Source organism: Mangifera indica, unplaced genomic scaffold (genome assembly GCF_011075055.1).
Source record: "Mangifera indica cultivar Alphonso unplaced genomic scaffold, CATAS_Mindica_2.1 Un_0022, whole genome shotgun sequence".
In the NCBI taxonomy this organism is placed as follows: Eukaryota; Viridiplantae; Streptophyta; class Magnoliopsida; order Sapindales; family Anacardiaceae; genus Mangifera; species Mangifera indica.
The window spans coordinates 353,162-371,270 of NW_025401114.1; the positions used below are offsets into that span (position 1 = coordinate 353,162).

Consider the following 18,109-nt stretch of genomic DNA (forward strand, 5'->3'; position numbering starts at 1 on the left):
TCTGTATTGCTTTCCTTCCCTTCCCTTCCCTCTCTTGCGGTCCTTTCTTCTTTGTTCTGACTTTTCCGAATAACTAACTTACCAGACTGGACCAAAGATAATCTTAAGAGAGTGAATTTATGTTTATAAAAATCTCAAAAAGTGATAAGTGATAATTTTTAAATCCACCAATTCCCGAACTCGATACATTTGGTGTCATGAAAAGGTATCATTATCTGCCTTCTAACTTTAAACGAAACCCAACAAAACTTCGAAGAAATATATGAAACAGAAAGAAAATATACCAAAAAATTGCATCAACAAATGTACTAAATAATTTCTCTAATTTGATTACAAATTTCCCAAGACAGCAAAGAAATAACTATTTTATTTTTTTTATTTACAATGATTTAATGCGAATGTGACTGATCAGATTCTTCATTCAATATGATAGTAATTATTACAAGGTGAGGAATGAGTTCACTGCAGGTTGCATTACTTAAAATGTAAGCAAAACCTGATAATCAAATTACGACATTTGAACAAATAATAAAATTATATATCTATTTTGAGTATACAAATAGATATACATTTATATATGTAATGATGTGATTGAGTGATTTTGAATTAAAGATAAACCAACACCAAATTACATGATAACATACATAAGTGTCTATCTATTTGTGTACTCAATGTGAGTACATATAGTATTGCTACGTAACAAAACAACATTTAGTTACCAGAGGCGGTTCTCAGTCACAGCACAAACAATGCCTTTTAATGTCTCCTGCAAAACATGCAGTTCTAATGAATTTCACAATTTCATAATTTACAAATGACTGATATTATAGAATATGATTATACCACAGAATGATCTTTAAGGCCAAGAGAAAGCACCAACGGCTGGGAGGAGCCAGTGCTACTGCAAACAGATCAGCATCTATTTCAGAGTAAATTATATATTACTGATATTAGATTTAAATATGCATCACTTGCAAATCGATTGAAATTATAATACTGTTATTTTTGGTGAAAAATGGCTCATGAGCTCTTTGAATATTCACACGCATTCTGATTTACTTTTGACTAAGCATTAAACAGCCCAAGGAAAATGATTTCAATAAAGACATGGTAAACTTCATAATTTAAAGATTAGCAGAATTTGAAATATACCTTATGTGTTCAATCAGCTGACGAGCACATGCCACTAGCATTGGCTACATGTTTTACATTCAGTCAAAATCAAGGAAAACTAAACTGAGATATCAAATCAATGTAAAAAAAAAATGCAGGCTGGATTACCTCGTCTCGTTTTCCAAATAGTACAGACACATTGAAAGTTGGATTCATTGACGTTCCTTCGTCCTTCCTGGCAATCAAGAAAGATATTTACATCTCATCTATAAGCTGAGACTGCAAAATGCCACACTGACTAGAAATAAGTAACTTGATTATTTTGCAACAAATAACTTGCAGACCTGGCTTGCAGAATCGTCCCCATGGTTCCTATCTGAGAAGCAATAACCTGAAAAGTGTTTTGCAAATAGAAAAAATATATAACCACATACACATAGATGCGGATATATGCATGAACCGACCAGAGTCCTCATACTTACAAGAAAATGATCATCATAACTGCATATGACTATATCTGTTTTGTTCCCCTGCAATGCAAAATACACGCAATTAGAGAACATTAATGAATAAGCCTCTTAGAACTGGTCTAACATATCACCTGTAAAGAAAAATCTTGTTGCTGCATCAACAATTCAAACCTTTAATGAGCCTGTTTCAAGACTTATAATATACTATGAAACACCACATTGAGTATGTTTGATGACATTACACCCCCACATAAGGCACTGATGAATTTTTCATACAATAGCGTTCATTACACAGACACATAATTCCTAAACATTTCTCCTAATGAAAGACATAATTACACAGACATATATGAAAGAACGTGACCAAAGATTAAACACAAATCTATCAAATTATAGAGAAAAAGTCAGAATGAACAACCATTGTATCAGTAGAACATCATGAGTTTTTCAAAAACTTGGAGACATCCCTGATAATTTTCAAAATTAAACATCTCACTAACACGAAAATTAACACTAAAAGTTGTTTATCTGACACAAAAGTGCTACTCCAACTAGAGAATTAATCACAATCACAAACAAAAATCCTAAAAAAAAGTATTGGATGCCTAATTCCATTACCCACTAAATCATTTCACCTAAACTTATCAATAATATACTGATTTAAGCAAAATTTCAGCAATCCAGTTAATAATTAAGTGTTATAAGGAAGGAAAAAAGAACCCTAGATTCAAATACAGCTGTTTTTGAGAAAAGACATACATGAACAGAATGTAATCCACATCAAAACAGAGTAAGGGCTGAAAATTAGCTAAACAATTAATAATTAAGAGAAATTAAGTCAAAAAGCAAAGTGGGGTTTTACCTTTATATCAACTGAAAACTTCTTGTGAGGAACGGGAAAGTTTTCCGTTATATTGTTCATAATGATGTCCTTAACACAACACGTGGGATCTCGCCCTCAGCTGCCAATTTGCAGTATCTTTGTTTCGCTCTTTTTGTTCCTTTCTTTTCCAAATCTGCTCTGGTTTTTTAAGCTCTTTCTTCGTGGCGAAGAGCACTGATTATATTGGACTTCTGGTCCAATGTTTCAAGCCCAACTCAACTGAGCCAAACCCATTTATTCCAAAATCAAATAAAATAACAAAAAATTATATATCAATCATTTTTAGGCACAACAATTTTTCCCACCCATTTTCACCCGAGTTAGTAAATACCATAATGAAAAAAAAGAGTACAATAATTATGTGGGTATGATTGGACCTGTCAATCGGGTCTGCCCATTTGGGTTCAGCATGTTCAAGCCTGGGCCCAAAATTTTTTGTCTTGGGCTTTGGTAGACCTGTTCGAGCTTCATCTGGTCTGTCTAAGCCCAGTTCATTCAAACATTTTGAGTCTTGGGAAGAATTTCGAGCCTGACCGGACCCAAAAAAATATGTAATGAGTTTTTATTTCAATCAAATTAAATTTCTTCTCACCACAAAATCCAGTATAACTACTCAAAAACAACTTAAAATCAATAAACTTAAAATAAGTAAATGATCAAAAAGAAAACTACACATAAGATTTCCTCTAAACAAGCAAGCTAAGGCCTATATCATGTTTATGCAGTAAACACAATGTTTCCACTCACCCTTCGACAATCAGGCAAGGTGCTATACACCTTATTAATACTACTGGAGAGTAAAGTTTGTGAAGTTAGGGCCTCAGATAGATCTTACAGGTTGAAATTATTTCAATATTTGGGACTAAGTTGGATAAAAGGAAAAATCAAAAGATAGAAAACCATACCTTTGAAAACCCCATCTTCTTTAGAAATAAATGCCTTCGTGTTCTCGACTTTGATCTACACTAGTCGGAGGGAGAGATAAAGGGAGAAAAACCATCGAAGGGAGAGGTAGCTAAAAATGGAAGAGTAAATTCTAAGGAAAAAATATTGTTTTTTTTTTTAATTTGAGCTGGAAGTGGGGGGGATTGTTACTTTTTAGAATTTAGGAAAGAAAATGAAATAAAATTTTAAAACTAATGGATTTAATTAATTTTAATAACCCATAAACAGATAAAAAAGTTTTTTAAAATTAAAAAATGAGAACTTAAAAAATAGTAATCTTCGAGTGAAAATAAATCTTTTATCTTTAAAAATTTTGTTATCTCTTGATTTTCTTATACCAAATTTGGCAATAATTTATTAAATTTGTGGTCGTGAGTAATTTCATGACAAAACTTATAGGCATTTTTGGACTCTTTGACATCTATTTTAATTACTTTAGCTACAAGATTGATTTTCGAATGGGAATATTTTGGCATTTAGTGAGTAGATCAATGGTTGTTGTCTCTTAACATGAAATTTCAAAGTTTGATTATTGTTTGAAATTTAAATCCATTGTAGCAAACTTTTGATTTCTCTCTAGAATCTCGATGTCAAACAAGAACAATTACACTCCAATGTTCCTAAAGTTCAAATTATTTACTCATCGTTGCCACCACCACCACCGTGAAATCACAACCATTCAACTACCGTTTGATAACACATGAATTGTCATCTCCATCTCCCTTTGACTTATGCAACATTTACCTTCACTTTTATCTTTCTCTTAAAAATCAATTGAAGACAAAAGAGAGTAAAATTTAAGATAATAAAGCTTGAGAGGAGATGGTGATGGCAGAGTTGGATCATTAAGTTTGAAGACTTTGTGATTTTGACTAAACTAAATTTGCTAGTGATTAAATTGTGGTCACGAGTGTTTTTATCAAAAATCTTAGGGTTATGTTTTGTTGAGTTGGGGGGAAAAAAAAAAGAGGGAGAGAGAGAGAGGTTATGACTTGAGTTGGGGGGAACAAGAAAGATTGAGAAGACGAGCAAAATATATTGCATTCACTTATGAATAATTGGGGGAAAGGATGAGAAGAAGAATAAATGAAAAGGGATAAAATCCTCGTGGAGGTGACACGAAATGGAGAAGATTAAAATATAAGGTTTTTTTTCTACTATTTTATATGATTTTATTGCTCTGATGGTTGATTAAATTGACGTTGAACTTAAAGAGTGAGAACTGAAAAAGTAGCAATCTTTGAGTGAGAATAAATCTTTTGGCCTTAAAAGTTTTGTGATATGAACCTTATGAGAACTATACCTTAAAAACTAGTTATTAAAATGAGAGAGCTCAAAGTCATATAAATCTCATACTAGTTACTCATACTTTTTAATATGGAATCTAAGTCTCATACCTTATACTTGAGATCTTAATATACTATCATGCTCCGTAGCCTCATGCCCATGCACGCTGACTTTGCGCTAGCTCCTTGTTAGCTCTGGGTAAACACTGCAATACCGATATCACCACCCCTGTCACATAATTACAACTGAGAGACATGGTGATGACTCTAATACCAAATGATATGAATCTTGAGAGAACTACACCTCAAAAATTAGTTATTAAGATGAGACATATAACCTCATACTAGTTATCTATACTTTCTAATATGAGATCTAAGTCTCATATTTTACACTTGAGATCTTAACATTTTATTGTCTCTTGATTTTCTTACACCAAATTTCACAACAATTCATTAAATTTGTGGTTGTGACTAATTTCATGATAAAACCTACAGTTATTTATGGACTCTTTGACACCTATTTTAATTTCTTTAGCTACAAGATTGATTTACGAATGGGAATATTTTGGCATTAGTTAATAACAGATCAATGGTTGGTGTCTCTTAACATGAAATTTCAAAGTTTGATGAAAGCAACTGAGGATAAATATTTGATCATGCCACAGCAAATTAGTACATGTGTCACCTTCGATTGGATGTACCACAAACTTAAGCACACAGGTCGTTGGCCCGTAATTTTTCTGTTAATTGGAACTTGATTCCTGGTCAACCTTCATTGGTTTTCACAATTTTTACAAAATTAACGTAAGTGCCTGCAAGTTCCTTGAAATTATGATTAAACCCAGTAAATTTGCAAAACTCAGTTTCCCTTCACAATTTTAAATATTCTCAACTGCCTCCCCCGTAGCAAAGCTCTTAGAAATGACTTTTTGTTTTACTATAAATAATAGTGTACTACTTTTAGTCAATTTTCACTTTTAACATAAACAACCTAAAAATTAAATTTAGAGGGGACACATTTAAAATAATATAATATATAAAATAGAGAAAGATGAATCATGTTAAATCTAAAAACTTTAGTTTAAATACATAGGGTGAACAAAATCAATAAATAAAATTGATAGGTTCACTTGCCCCACTCATGACCATGGTTTTAATATTTTGATTGGATCGATTAATTAAACTAGTTTAATCGAAATTCAAGACTTTTAACGGTTTTATATTGATAAAAAATTGTTTTAATGTTTGAATAGAACCACTTTTATATGTAGTTGAACCAATCAAGTTGTGTCAGTTTATGGTTCAAGTATAGATAAAAATGATTGAATTAGTCAATCAAAACACACTTTGACTTTGATTATTGTTTGAAATTTAAATCCATTGTGGCAAACTTTTGATTTCTCGCTAGAATCTTGATGCCAAACAAAAACAACTACATTCCGATGATCCTAAAGTTCAAATTATCCAATGACTTTCTCTTACTCATCGTTGCCATCACCACTATGAAATCACAATCATTCAACTACCATTTGATAACAAATGAATTTTCATTTCCATCTCCTTTTGACTTTTACGACATTTATCTTCACCTCTACCTTTCTCTTAAAAATCAACTGAAGACAAAAGAGAGTAAAATTCAAGATAATAGAGTTTGAGAGGAGATGATGATGGCAGAGTTACATCATTAAGTTTAAAGACTTTACGATTGTGATTAGACCAAATTTGGTGGTGACGAAACCATGGTCACGAGTGTTTTTATCAAAGATCTTAGGTTATGTTTTGTTGAGCTGGGGATAAAAAAAAGAGAGAAAGAGGTTATGGCCTAGGTTAGGGGGATCGATAAAGATTGAGAATACAAGAAAAATAGATTGAGTTCACTTATGAATAACTGGGGGAAAGGGTGAGAAGAAGAAGAAATGAAAAGGAACAAAATCCTAATAGAGTTGTCACGAAGTGGAGAAGATGAAGATTTAAGATTATTTTTCTACTTTTTTTATTTGATTTCATTAATTTGATCGTTGATTTCATTAATTGACATTGAACTTGACCAAGATCTTAATTAGGTCAAGACTCAATACAATTATTAAAACATGAGCAATATTATATATATATCTGTTTTAGGTATATAAATATGTATATATTGATGTGTGTTGCTGTATAATTAAATATTATTTTATTTATAATTCAAAATTATTCAATCTCGTAATAATACATATAAATATATACACAGTTATATATCTAAAATGAATATACACAATTTTATTATTAAAACATTTCTCCACTAGATTGTTTGTTAATTGTATTTAAAGTGGTGTCTTGATTTCTTTCTTTTTTTTTTTTCCCTCTAATCCTAACCAATTCATGGAAAAACAAAATAAAAAATTCATCATGTAAGCATAGTTTATCATGTGGAAGGATTTAATATAGAAAAACCAGGCACATTGTTTATATCATTCAAATTATCTTTTCCGCTAATCCTAATCAACCCTAAACCAAAACAAATAATATCCCACAAAAAGATAATTTGAATAATATAAAAAAATATATTTTATATATAATAGAATATAGGTTCATTTATCTTTTAGACGATATATCAAAATCAAATTTTTAACTTATATAGTTTAATAATTATAGAATTGGTTACTAAACGTGAAGTTTATCCTACTCAATATGATTGGTTCTTCTCTAATATGATAAACTATCTGATTCAAGTGAAATTTCTCGTTACAAAAAAAAAAAAACAAATAATAATAATAGTAATAATACTTGGACTGAGAATTTAAAAGTGTATTTAAGATAATTCAACAATTGCTCAAAAGTTTATGCCTAAGTGTATATGATGGTATTGTTGTGTATCAAAGATCGTAAAGTCTTTTCCACGTCTCTGCGATCCTTAATTTAATTATATGACAAAAGTAGAGTTACATGCAATTATGCAATAGAATGTAATTAATTCATTATAAAATAATAAATCTAGACATTTATACAATCATCGTATACCAAAAGTAGATATTTCAAATTTTGTTAGAAGTTATAGTAATTTATAAGGAGACAAGGTGACATAGAATATAATACCCATGACTCATGAATGTAGGAAAATGAGTATGACATGTTTGAGACCGTTATGTGAATGATAAAATTTGTCAAGTTCCATTCTTCATACTAATGTTTATGGATAAAATGTTCTCTATTTATAATTTGAGAGGATTTACACATAGGTAATGTGATCGGATATAAATTGTTTAATTTTTTTTTTTTTTGGTATCTTATCGTATGTTTGACCGCATAATTGTTAGAATGAAATTATCTACCCGCAAAATTTGTAGTGAGGGTGTTAGGCATTTTATGCGACAATAATATATAAAATTTCAATAAGATTATTTACATAATTTTATATTTAAATAACGATATATTATCATATAATTTTATATTATTTTATTTTTAATTTTTAATTATTCAATCATATGATGATACGTTATTATTTATGATGAAGTAAAAATTCAATTACTTAAACTTTTTTTAGTCAAAAGTTTCCAACATTTCAAGTATTTAAATTAAGTATTTAAATCTTTGTTTCGAATGCATTTACTAAATGAAAAATTAAATTCAACGATAGATAGATTGGTGTGGTTGAATATAAATATAATGTCGAAGCCGGCCAATTTAGAAATGCTCCTCAAGCTAATAAAAAATAATGGGGAATTAAAATTTTTACCTTTTTTTTTACTGTATATATATATATATATCACTTATTCAAATACTTAAAGAAAAATATCACAATAGTATTTTATTTTCTTAAAATACTTTCGTTGATGTAATTTATGCAGAAAAAAATAATATCATCTCTCTTTTTTTCCTTAATCTTCTAATGAGAAAGGAATCTCTACAACATAAAAAAAAATTCAATAAAAAAGACACATAATTAAACAATAAAAATTGTATGTTATATGTTTTCTTTATGAATAATTAAAAATCAAATAATATATAGTAGATTCATATTTATGAATTTATGTGAAATTTAATTTTATCGTTATATTATTTAATATTGTTTTTATTATTTAAAATTATTATAGTATTATTTAATGTTATATTAATTATTATAAAATACAAAAAATTTAAATCGGTAAAATTTTCAAATAAGTCAATTCCTATAGGTTAACGCCAACCTCCCTGTAAACTTTAATGTTTTAATTTTTTTTTATGTAATGGGCCCCATAGCATTTAAGGTTTTCTTTATTTTATTTCTCTTTTTTTGAATTCTTCCTTGCACTTTGGGCTCCATGCATCTCCAATTGGATTTTTTTTTTTGTCAGTTTTCTTCCATAGCATTTAAAGGTTTTCTTTTTTTTATTTCTCTATTTTTGGATTCTTCCTTGCACTTTGGGCTCCACGCAGCTCCACCTGGATTTTTTTTTTTGTAAGTTTTCTTCCATGCAGTGGATCCCACTATATTTAAAGATTTTCCTTTTTTTAAATTATCAATTTTGGATTTATCCTTGCATCCTGCCCATGCATAGAAGAAAACTTAAAAAAAAATATAAATCTAGTGGAGGGATACAAAAATTTAAATTTGAAAAATTTTCATATAAAAAACGGGTTGACAACGCCAACCCTTTGATTAAATTTTCATATAAAGAATGGGTTGACGATACACCAAGGGGTTGGTGTTATGATGCCCACTATATAAAAAAACTAAAAAATAAAGTTTGTAAGGGGTTAACGTCGCCGCCAAGGTTTGGTGTTAACCCTAAAGAGTTGGCGTCGTCAACTCGTTCTTTCATCTGAAAATTTTTCAGATTTAAATTTTTATATTTTATAATCATTAATATAACATTAAACAATATTATAATAACTTTAAACAATAAAAACAATATGAAATAACAACATTAAACAATATAACAATATAAAATCACAACAAAATTAAATTTCACATGAACTCATGAATATGAATTTACCATATATTATTTGATTTTTAATTGTTCATAAAGAAAACACACAAGTTTTATTGTTCAATCACGTGTCTTCTCTATTGAAGAATTTTTTTTCATGTTGCAGAGATTCCTTCTTCATTGGAAGACTAAGGAAAAAAAGAGAGATGATATTCTCTCTTTCAACCTGAGTTATATCAATGAGGGTATTTTAGAAAAATGAAATATTATTATAGTATTTTTGTTTAAATTTTAGAATGAATGATATATATGTATATACAATAAAAAAATGGGTAAAAATTTCAATTTTCCAAAAATAATTTTAGGTTTTATTTTATTTTTGTAATTATCGTAAAATGAAATAATTATATTGACAAATTTGACCCGTACATCAGGTACATTTCAAATTAAAAAATAAAAAAAAGCAATTATTTATTATTTGATGATATTTAAACTTTGAAACGTTAGCGTTTATTTTTTTTAATAGAGTTGACAGTCTTTGGGATTAGCTATTTTGAAGAATTTTATTTATAATTATTTTTTAATTAAAATTTTATTCAACTATGGGCACATAGTTTATGAATAATCTCCCACTTTTGACTTGAATCAATCAGAATATCAAGTTTGGATTTATTCACCAATAATTAGGAATAATTTTAGAAAATAAATATTATGAGAAAATGAAAATTAAATAAAATAAATAAAGAAATTTGATCAACTAACTTGGTAAGTGGTGAGTTTCCCAGCCCGTGCATACTGATCGTTCAACACGTGATGGGCTGATCCGTCTGATTCACTTACCGACTCAGCTCCGCCTTTTAGCTTAGCCTAGCCTAGCCTAGCTGACCCGACCCATTTTAATTCTCTTCTTACCTTTCAAAAAGATGGATTTTGTTATTATAGAGTTCCCGTTATTTATTTATTCGGCTTGCTTGCTTGATCGCAGAGTATCAAAAAAATATAACCAAAGTTTGACCTTAATATCATTTAAAAATATAATTCAATATAAAGTCTTGAAAAGTCTATATGCATTGTAAACTCCTCTTCATAATAAAGATCGATGTAAAACATTGATCTTTAGTATCTTTTATCTTTAGAAAACATCAATTAGACTCTAATCGATGTTTTCTGAAAATGAAAGACATTAAAGATTGACATTTTGCATCGATCTTCGTCACAAAGAGGAGTCGACAAAGATTCCAACAAATGCTAGTTTTCAAGTAATCCGTTCTAGTCAATATTGATGGTTGTTTGCATCGGTGAAAATAAGTAAAAATAAAACTTGGGGGGGTAGGGGGGGGGGAAGGGTAAGTTTTTAAATTTTGATGAAAAAATTATTATATTTTTAAACTAAAGAGAGAAAATGTGATAAATTTTTAATTTTTTAAAATATTTTTATTAAATAATAATTTTATCTTTAATAATAATAATAAAATTTAACAGATGAATTGAATATTTGAGTTTTTAAAAATTTATAAATATAAATTTAGATTTATACCAAATCTTAAGTAGGAATAAGTTTTTCAATCTCAATATAATCGTAGATATATTTGACTAGTTATTGAGATTTAATTTTTAAATGATTTAAAAAATATACGCAATAATGTTTCTCAAAAAATGATGCCGACATAAGATGTGACAATTAATACGTATTTTGACTCGGGTGACACTTGTTAATTTTGAGTGCTATTTTGCATGAAAATATAACACACCGTATTAAGCATGGAGGAAGGCAGACTTTCCAATTGGTGCTACTAATTGACTAGTCACGCCTCAATTGATTCAGCCATACATATGATAATGAATTTGAGTGAGTATGCAGCTACTCTTCATCTACCTACCAGAAAGCTACACAAAGTCCAAATAGGGGGTAGGTGCCCTTAAAAACTGGATGGAAACTAGTCAACATTGTTTCAATTGTTAAACCGAATTGACATTTTGAATGACTTCCATGTTCACATTTTGAATGTTTGAAACGTATAATAATAAATATCCTATTTATAACATCAGCTATAAATTTATAATCATATTTGTAAATATTGAACGGCAAATTATGATAATATTATATAAGATAATATGAATTTAAATTTTTTTGATAAGATATCAAAATTAAACTCTTAATTTATCTAATTTAATAATTATGAAGGTAATCGTTAGACTCAGTGTTTGTTTTATTCAATGTGGTTAATTCTCACCCAATATAGTGGTTCAACTTAGGTGGGATTTTTCGTTATAAAAAATAAAATTACGATAATGTTGTATTATATTATGTTATGTGTAGGTTAACATGTAACATTGCTTGAATGATGATGAATTTAACAAAAGTTGGATACATGGTTTTAAAAAGAGAATTAGACTGGTTAGTTTGACCGGTTTAACAAGGATTTGTCAATCAAGATGGTTTCAATTCACTTGAAAGTGTTTCAAGAGTTAAACCGAATTGAATCGATTAAATTATCTAATTGGATCAAGCAACTTAATTCAATCAATTAAATTTAACGGATAGTTTTTTTTTTTAATTAATTCATTATTGAAACATGAACCTATCACTTTACCTATTAATTTTGATACTAAAATAATTTAAATTATACATTTAATAATAAATCATACAAAAATTTTAAAATATGTTTGTTTAAAAATTAACTAGTGTAATCATTGATTAATATGTGCAACAATCGATTGGATTGACCTCCTCCACTTAATCAATGTCTGATCTAGTTCTAAAAATATTGATTGGATATTTATAATTTAAAAGTTAAAAATGTAAAGGTAATACATTCACCCCTTATCCATTAAAGTTGGCGCTTTAACCCCAATAAATGCAATTTGCCAATAGATTTTCCTTTAGTCTCCTCATTAGTTAAATTAAAAAAAAAAAAAAAAAAGCATGAAAAGGAATTCGAGAAAACTAAGTTCTACACATGGTTTTTTGTCCGGCTACGGATTAGATTGGGATTGAGAATAAAGATTTATATAAAAAGAAAAGTCTTTTTTAAAGATAAAAATGACGTCACGGAAAATTACCAATAGGTTTCGTGAAGGAGTGGGTTGTTAAATCTTGACGGGGTATGCAACTCAGCGCGTTTATCACAAGGTCAACTTTGGTAAATTGCCCAGAAGGAGGTGCAGCAGGCCAGGCTGTCAAAGTTGAATATGTATCTTTAACTTCCGACGGCCACCCATCATGCCTTGCTGAAGCCAACCCAACTTTTGGCCTCTGACAAATAAGCCGCCCACTTTAATTGCTTATTTTGTAGCCCTATTTATTCTCACTTCATTTCCTCCACCTAATTGTAATAATTGTAAAAAAATACCATTTTCAATAAGGCCAAAGGACTATTTCCCAATCCAAGTAGTTTAGGTATATTTTTAAAGTCGTATTAACAAGGTTTGAAAAAACGAAAATCTCACTTATCTATTTAAAATCTCGATTAGAATTAACAGTAAAATTATCATTTAATAAAAATTTAAAAAAACTAAAGTTTTATTATTTTATCTCTTTTAGTTTAAAAATCTTATAATTCTCCATTATCAAAATTTGAAAAATCAATATTTCTTTTTTAGAGTTTGTAAACTGTTCATCGTTTTCAACGATGATTCGCAAACCCTATATAAAAAATATTAATTTTTTAAACTTTAGATAGAAGAGAATTATGAAAATTTTAAATTAAGAAGATAAAAGTAATAAAATTTTAGTTTTTTAAATTTTTTGTTAAATAATAATTTTATCTTTAATCCTAATTGAGATTTTAAATGAATAGGTGAGACTTTTGACTTTTCAAACCTTATAAATATAATTTTCAGAACATACCTAAACGTGGGTGGAAAAGAGTCCTTTGGCCTTTTAATAAATTTAACCCTGTTTCCATGAAGAACATTTTATTTATAAATTCAGTAAATTCTTTTCTGAATTTCAAGCAAGTCATTGAATAAGAACTATGATTGTTATTTTGTAATATATCAATGATGGTGACTTGAATATGGAGTTAAACTGATGTGTATGACCATGGTAGTTCCATGATGTCAATGATAACTCATATGAAAAAGAAAAAGAAAATAGTTAAATACCAAATATGCCCTTAATTTGAACATGATGGTTTAGATTATGAATTAATAACCGACGTATTGATAGAGTCTTAGGATTAATTAATTAATTAATCAAGTTTTAGACTCGTTCAAATTCTCACTGCTGCTTTAATATTAAATAAAAATTCTGATATCGATATCTACCAAGGAGTTGTAATTCTTTAATATAAATACATAAGCACGATGTCGTTTTATGCGACAACGAGTGATTCAAAGCGAGCCAAGTCAAGCCGCGCTTAGCTCATTTTTATAATTATATTTGTCTTCCTTTCTGCTTCCCATTGGAGAGTCGCAAAAATTCAACATACTTGGTTGCATGACCAAGCCATTTATTCTCTCGATCTCCGCCATTTGGATTTCCGTTCTTGCTTCCACATACAAATAGATATTCGGCCGAAACGATTTCGCGTACCAAACTAGTTTACGATTTTTTAGCGTTCCTGTCTCCTCTTTCTTAAACTCCATTCAATTTCAGAGATGGGGTTTCTGCAGACCGAAGAGAGCAAACGGATGGAGATTGAGGAGCTCCGACGCATGTTGGTGGCGTGCGCCGGTCTCAATAGAAGGAAAGACGATGAAGAGTTCAGAGGGTTGCGTGTTAAAATGAACAGTGATGAGGATGACAACCGCCGTGATAAGGTGGTTTGTGTCACTAGTGGCGTTTCGTTCTTGAGTTTGGCTATTGTGAACAAGCTGTTGCTCCGTGGATACTCTGTTCGAATCATTGTTGATAATCAAGGTAACACTTTATCTCTCTGTTTCAAGCCACAAGAAAAGAAATTATAATTTTATTTTATTTACTTCGGGATAAATTAATATTTCGGCTTTCTTGTTGTTTACTTTTATCTTTGTGATTAGTCCAACTACTATGTATTTATCATCAGCTCTGTTTCTTAAAGGACAAAGAAAATGAACTTCCCAATTGTTCTTATTTAATATCACAGGGATCTTCCTTTTAGTTGTCTCCAAGTAGCACAGAAAGTCACAATTGGGTATGTTTCCACGTTTCAGAAACGGTCCTATTTCTAAAACTTTCCGAAACTTGTATGAAATACTTTGAGTCGTTTCGAAATTTTTGAAAAATGTTGAAGTGCATTTCTTTTAAAAGAAAAATCGTGAAATCAATTAAATACACATATTTTGTATTGTTAAACTTGAAATCTCTTTAAATCTTATGCTGAATTCATCTCCTCTCCACTCTTCGATGTATTACTTATCTCGTCAATGGCATGTTATATAGATTTGTATATATTTTTCTTTTTTCTTCTTAAATATCTGCATGTGCTTACTCAAAAACAATTTACAATAAATTTTATAATTCTATTTTATAATATTATTTCTCTTCATTCTCTTTTTATTATTTATTTTTATACTATACATGTTTATGTATTTTTTTTATAAAAAAATTGTTATTTATTAAAAAAAACCCTTATATTTTTCATATTTATAAGTTTCCTATGTTTTCATTTCCTATATTTTTTGAAAAATGCTTTTCCACGTTTCTGTTTCCACGTTTTCGCATTTTTGTTTCTGTGTTACATAGGTTGAATAAATAGGTGTTAGTTCTTTTTTTTAAGTAACAAAACGGATTTTATTTTGTGCAAAAGTGTGTACACTGTTAATTGGGTTTGGTATGATATTTACTCAAATAATGAATGCAGAAGATATAGAGAAACTGAGGGAGATGGAGAGTTCTGGGGAGATGAGGACGTATAACAATAATTTGTCAGTAGTGACTGCCAAGCTAACTGATGTTGAGGATGTGGTGGAAGCTTTCGAGGGCTGTTGTGGCATCTTCCACACCTCTGCATTTGTTGACCCGGTTGGCCTCTCTGGCTACTCTGTAAGTATCTATCAATTTCTTGATTGAAACTTTAATATAAATGAATTATGCCCACTTATCCTACATATTTTTACTTCATAGTGTTAATGGGTGCATATAGTTGGGATTTACCTTGTGGCCTTAACTGCATATTGGATGTCTCTAAATTGTGGGAGTAGGTAACAATGTTACCAAAGCTAATTTTAATGGGGTTATTAGATGTGACTTGGCTATTCCTTTATATGTATGCAGCTTATTGTACCTACCAATGTAACAAAAGGTGGTTAGATTTCACAAAAAATTTCTACTTCTTGTCGTCTGCATTATTATGTAGTTGCATTCTACCGGAAGTCCATAAATGAGGAGCCACCTGCCTAGAATTATGGTTCCAATACCTACGTAGTCAAATTCTTAGCCGCAGAATTCGGCATTAAACTCAACCGCAAATCCTTGTTAGCGAGCTATCAACAGAGAAATTATTCAATGTTGCAGATTTAAGTACCTATCATCATCTTTTTGTCTTGTGAAATTTACATCTGATTCTGATAAAGTAACTCTGGAGTTATGTGCTGGTCCAAGCAAAGTTATAAAGGAACCCGGATCATATACGGAAAAGCATTAAAGTATAGTAGACCCCTTGAGTATGAAGGAACTAATAATTGATGTCCAGGACAGGAAATGAGCCCTTTTGGTTGTGGGAAGATGGAAGTAGCTGGGCATTTGTACGAGTTGTAACGTGTAATGTTATAATCCAAGCATTGGACTTTAGTATGCAAAGAAGTTTTAACATAAAACTTAGATATTCAACTGTGTATTATGAGTCTCATATGCCTATTAGCATTTAGAAATTAACAAAATTACTCTGTAACCACTAACTGGTGCTTTTGATGATACTGTTAGAAATGTATGGCTGAGATAGAAGTGAAGGCCACTGAAAGTGTGATGAAGGCATGTGCAAGAACTTCCTCAGTAAGAAATTGTGTGCTTACATCCTCACTTTTGGCCTGCATTTGGCGAGATGGCACCAAACAAGACCTATCTAAAGTTGTTAACCAAGACTGCTGGAGTGATGAATCACTCTGCATAAACAAGAAGGTATTTTTCCCAGCATTTCTTCAGAAATTATTTTCACATTTCATGATGTTTTTTTTTTAGTAGTTCAATTGTTAAATGATGTAACATCTTAGCAAATTAGTTGATTAAAAGATTTTTCTTTCATTTGATAATTGATAGCTATGGTATGCCTTGGGCAAACTAAAGTCAGAGAAGACTGCATGGCAAATAGCCGAGGAAGGAGGCTTAAAGTTTGCCACCATTTGTCCAGGTCTAATTACAGGTCCCGATTTTATTCAAAGAAATCCCACTGCAACAATTGCCTATCTCAAAGGTACAAAAAAAGCAACCTCCAAACCTCATCACAACAATTTCTGTTTGCAGAGTTTAAAGTTTAATATATCCTATGCAGGTGCCCAAGAGATGTACGCAAATGGGTTGCTGGCAACAGTGGATGTAAACAGACTGGCTGAGGCTCATGTATGTGTATACGAAGCCATGAAAAAAACAGGATTTGGAAGATATATTTGCTTTGATAAGGTGATTAAAAGAGAAGATGAAGCCGAAAAGCTTGAAAGCCAAGTGGGAATGCCGAAAAACAAGTTATCTGGTAATACAAACGTTATTTCAATGCCATTTGAATTGTCAAATAAGAAGCTTTCTTCTCTCATGTCAAGAACGCTTAGACCTTGTTATAATCAATTTTAGAAGAAAATATATTCGCTCAAGCCTGTAGAGCATTTAAGATAGAGCATGTTTTTTCATTGTTTGCTTGCCCAGTATGTTTCCCATTTGCAATGCCTTAATAAATCTTCGTTTTATACCTCTGAAAATTTACAATGAATATTCTTTTGCCTCTTCGCTAGATTATTATTAGCTAACATTTTATCATCTAATAAGATTAAAAACTGAATTGCGAGAAAATAAAAGAACCAAAATTTTTAAAAAGAATTTGTGACCCTACAAAAAAAATTGGCTGTTTTATTTTTTCAAACGCGGGAGCATTGAAGTGCTCATTCATGAAACTGCACATCGGGTTTAAACCTGAAACGACACCGGATAAGAAATCGATTCCTATAAATTGAAAAGAATGGTAAAGAACTGTAAAAATTAAAGAGTTGGCTCAGAGAGTTGCTATCAGTGCTCAAAGAAGAGCCGAAAAGCTCTTATCATACAAGAGGTGTCAGAACGTAAAGCAATCCTCATCTTTGCCCAAGTAAGAACAGCAAATTACATTAAATCAAAACAAACAAAACAAGGAGAAGAAAGAGAGGAAGACGAGGATCCAGAAGTCATGTGGCGGCTGTCTCTAACGCCGTTAGGATTTGGAATATGATCATCTGGGCAGGATGACGCTTGTATTTATATATTTTATTGCGCCTTGCGGGTAGGTCAAAGCGTGGCCCATTTGATCATTTGGTCCATTTTTCAACGGGTGTGTTTATTTGGAGCCAACCCTTCGTCGGCTCCAACCTCAGCATTGAAAACGATACTACAGGACGACAATTTGGTTCTCAACCTTG

At 30.4% G+C, this 18,109-nt stretch overlaps 2 protein-coding genes and 1 non-coding gene across 3 annotated transcripts; 1 reads left to right on the forward strand and 2 right to left on the reverse strand.

The window, feature by feature from the left end:
• Positions 1–388: 388 nt before the first annotated feature.
• LOC123206035 lies at positions 389–2,630 on the reverse strand. Its single transcript, XM_044623126.1, has 7 exons — positions 2,446–2,630; positions 1,596–1,643; positions 1,458–1,504; positions 1,282–1,348; positions 1,153–1,196; positions 844–901; positions 389–766 (listed from the first exon to the last, which is right to left on the reverse strand). Exons 1-7 carry the CDS (start codon positions 2,503–2,505, stop codon positions 716–718), a joined length of 375 nt encoding a protein of 124 aa, XP_044479061.1. The 5' UTR covers positions 2,506–2,630; the 3' UTR covers positions 389–715.
• Positions 2,631–13,923: 11,293 nt separating this feature from the next.
• On the forward strand, positions 13,924–17,419 carry LOC123206037 (cinnamoyl-CoA reductase-like SNL6). Its single transcript, XM_044623129.1, has 5 exons — positions 13,924–14,450; positions 15,373–15,554; positions 16,434–16,628; positions 16,767–16,920; positions 16,999–17,419. Exons 1-5 carry the CDS (start codon positions 14,189–14,191, stop codon positions 17,292–17,294), a joined length of 1,089 nt encoding a protein of 362 aa, XP_044479064.1. The 5' UTR covers positions 13,924–14,188; the 3' UTR covers positions 17,295–17,419.
• A 287-nt stretch (positions 17,420–17,706) lies between these two features.
• On the reverse strand, positions 17,707–17,799 carry LOC123206059. The gene has a single exon (XR_006499939.1). It is a non-coding gene; the product is annotated as a small nucleolar RNA snoR1 (small nucleolar RNA).
• Between the last annotated feature and the right edge of the window lie 310 nt (positions 17,800–18,109).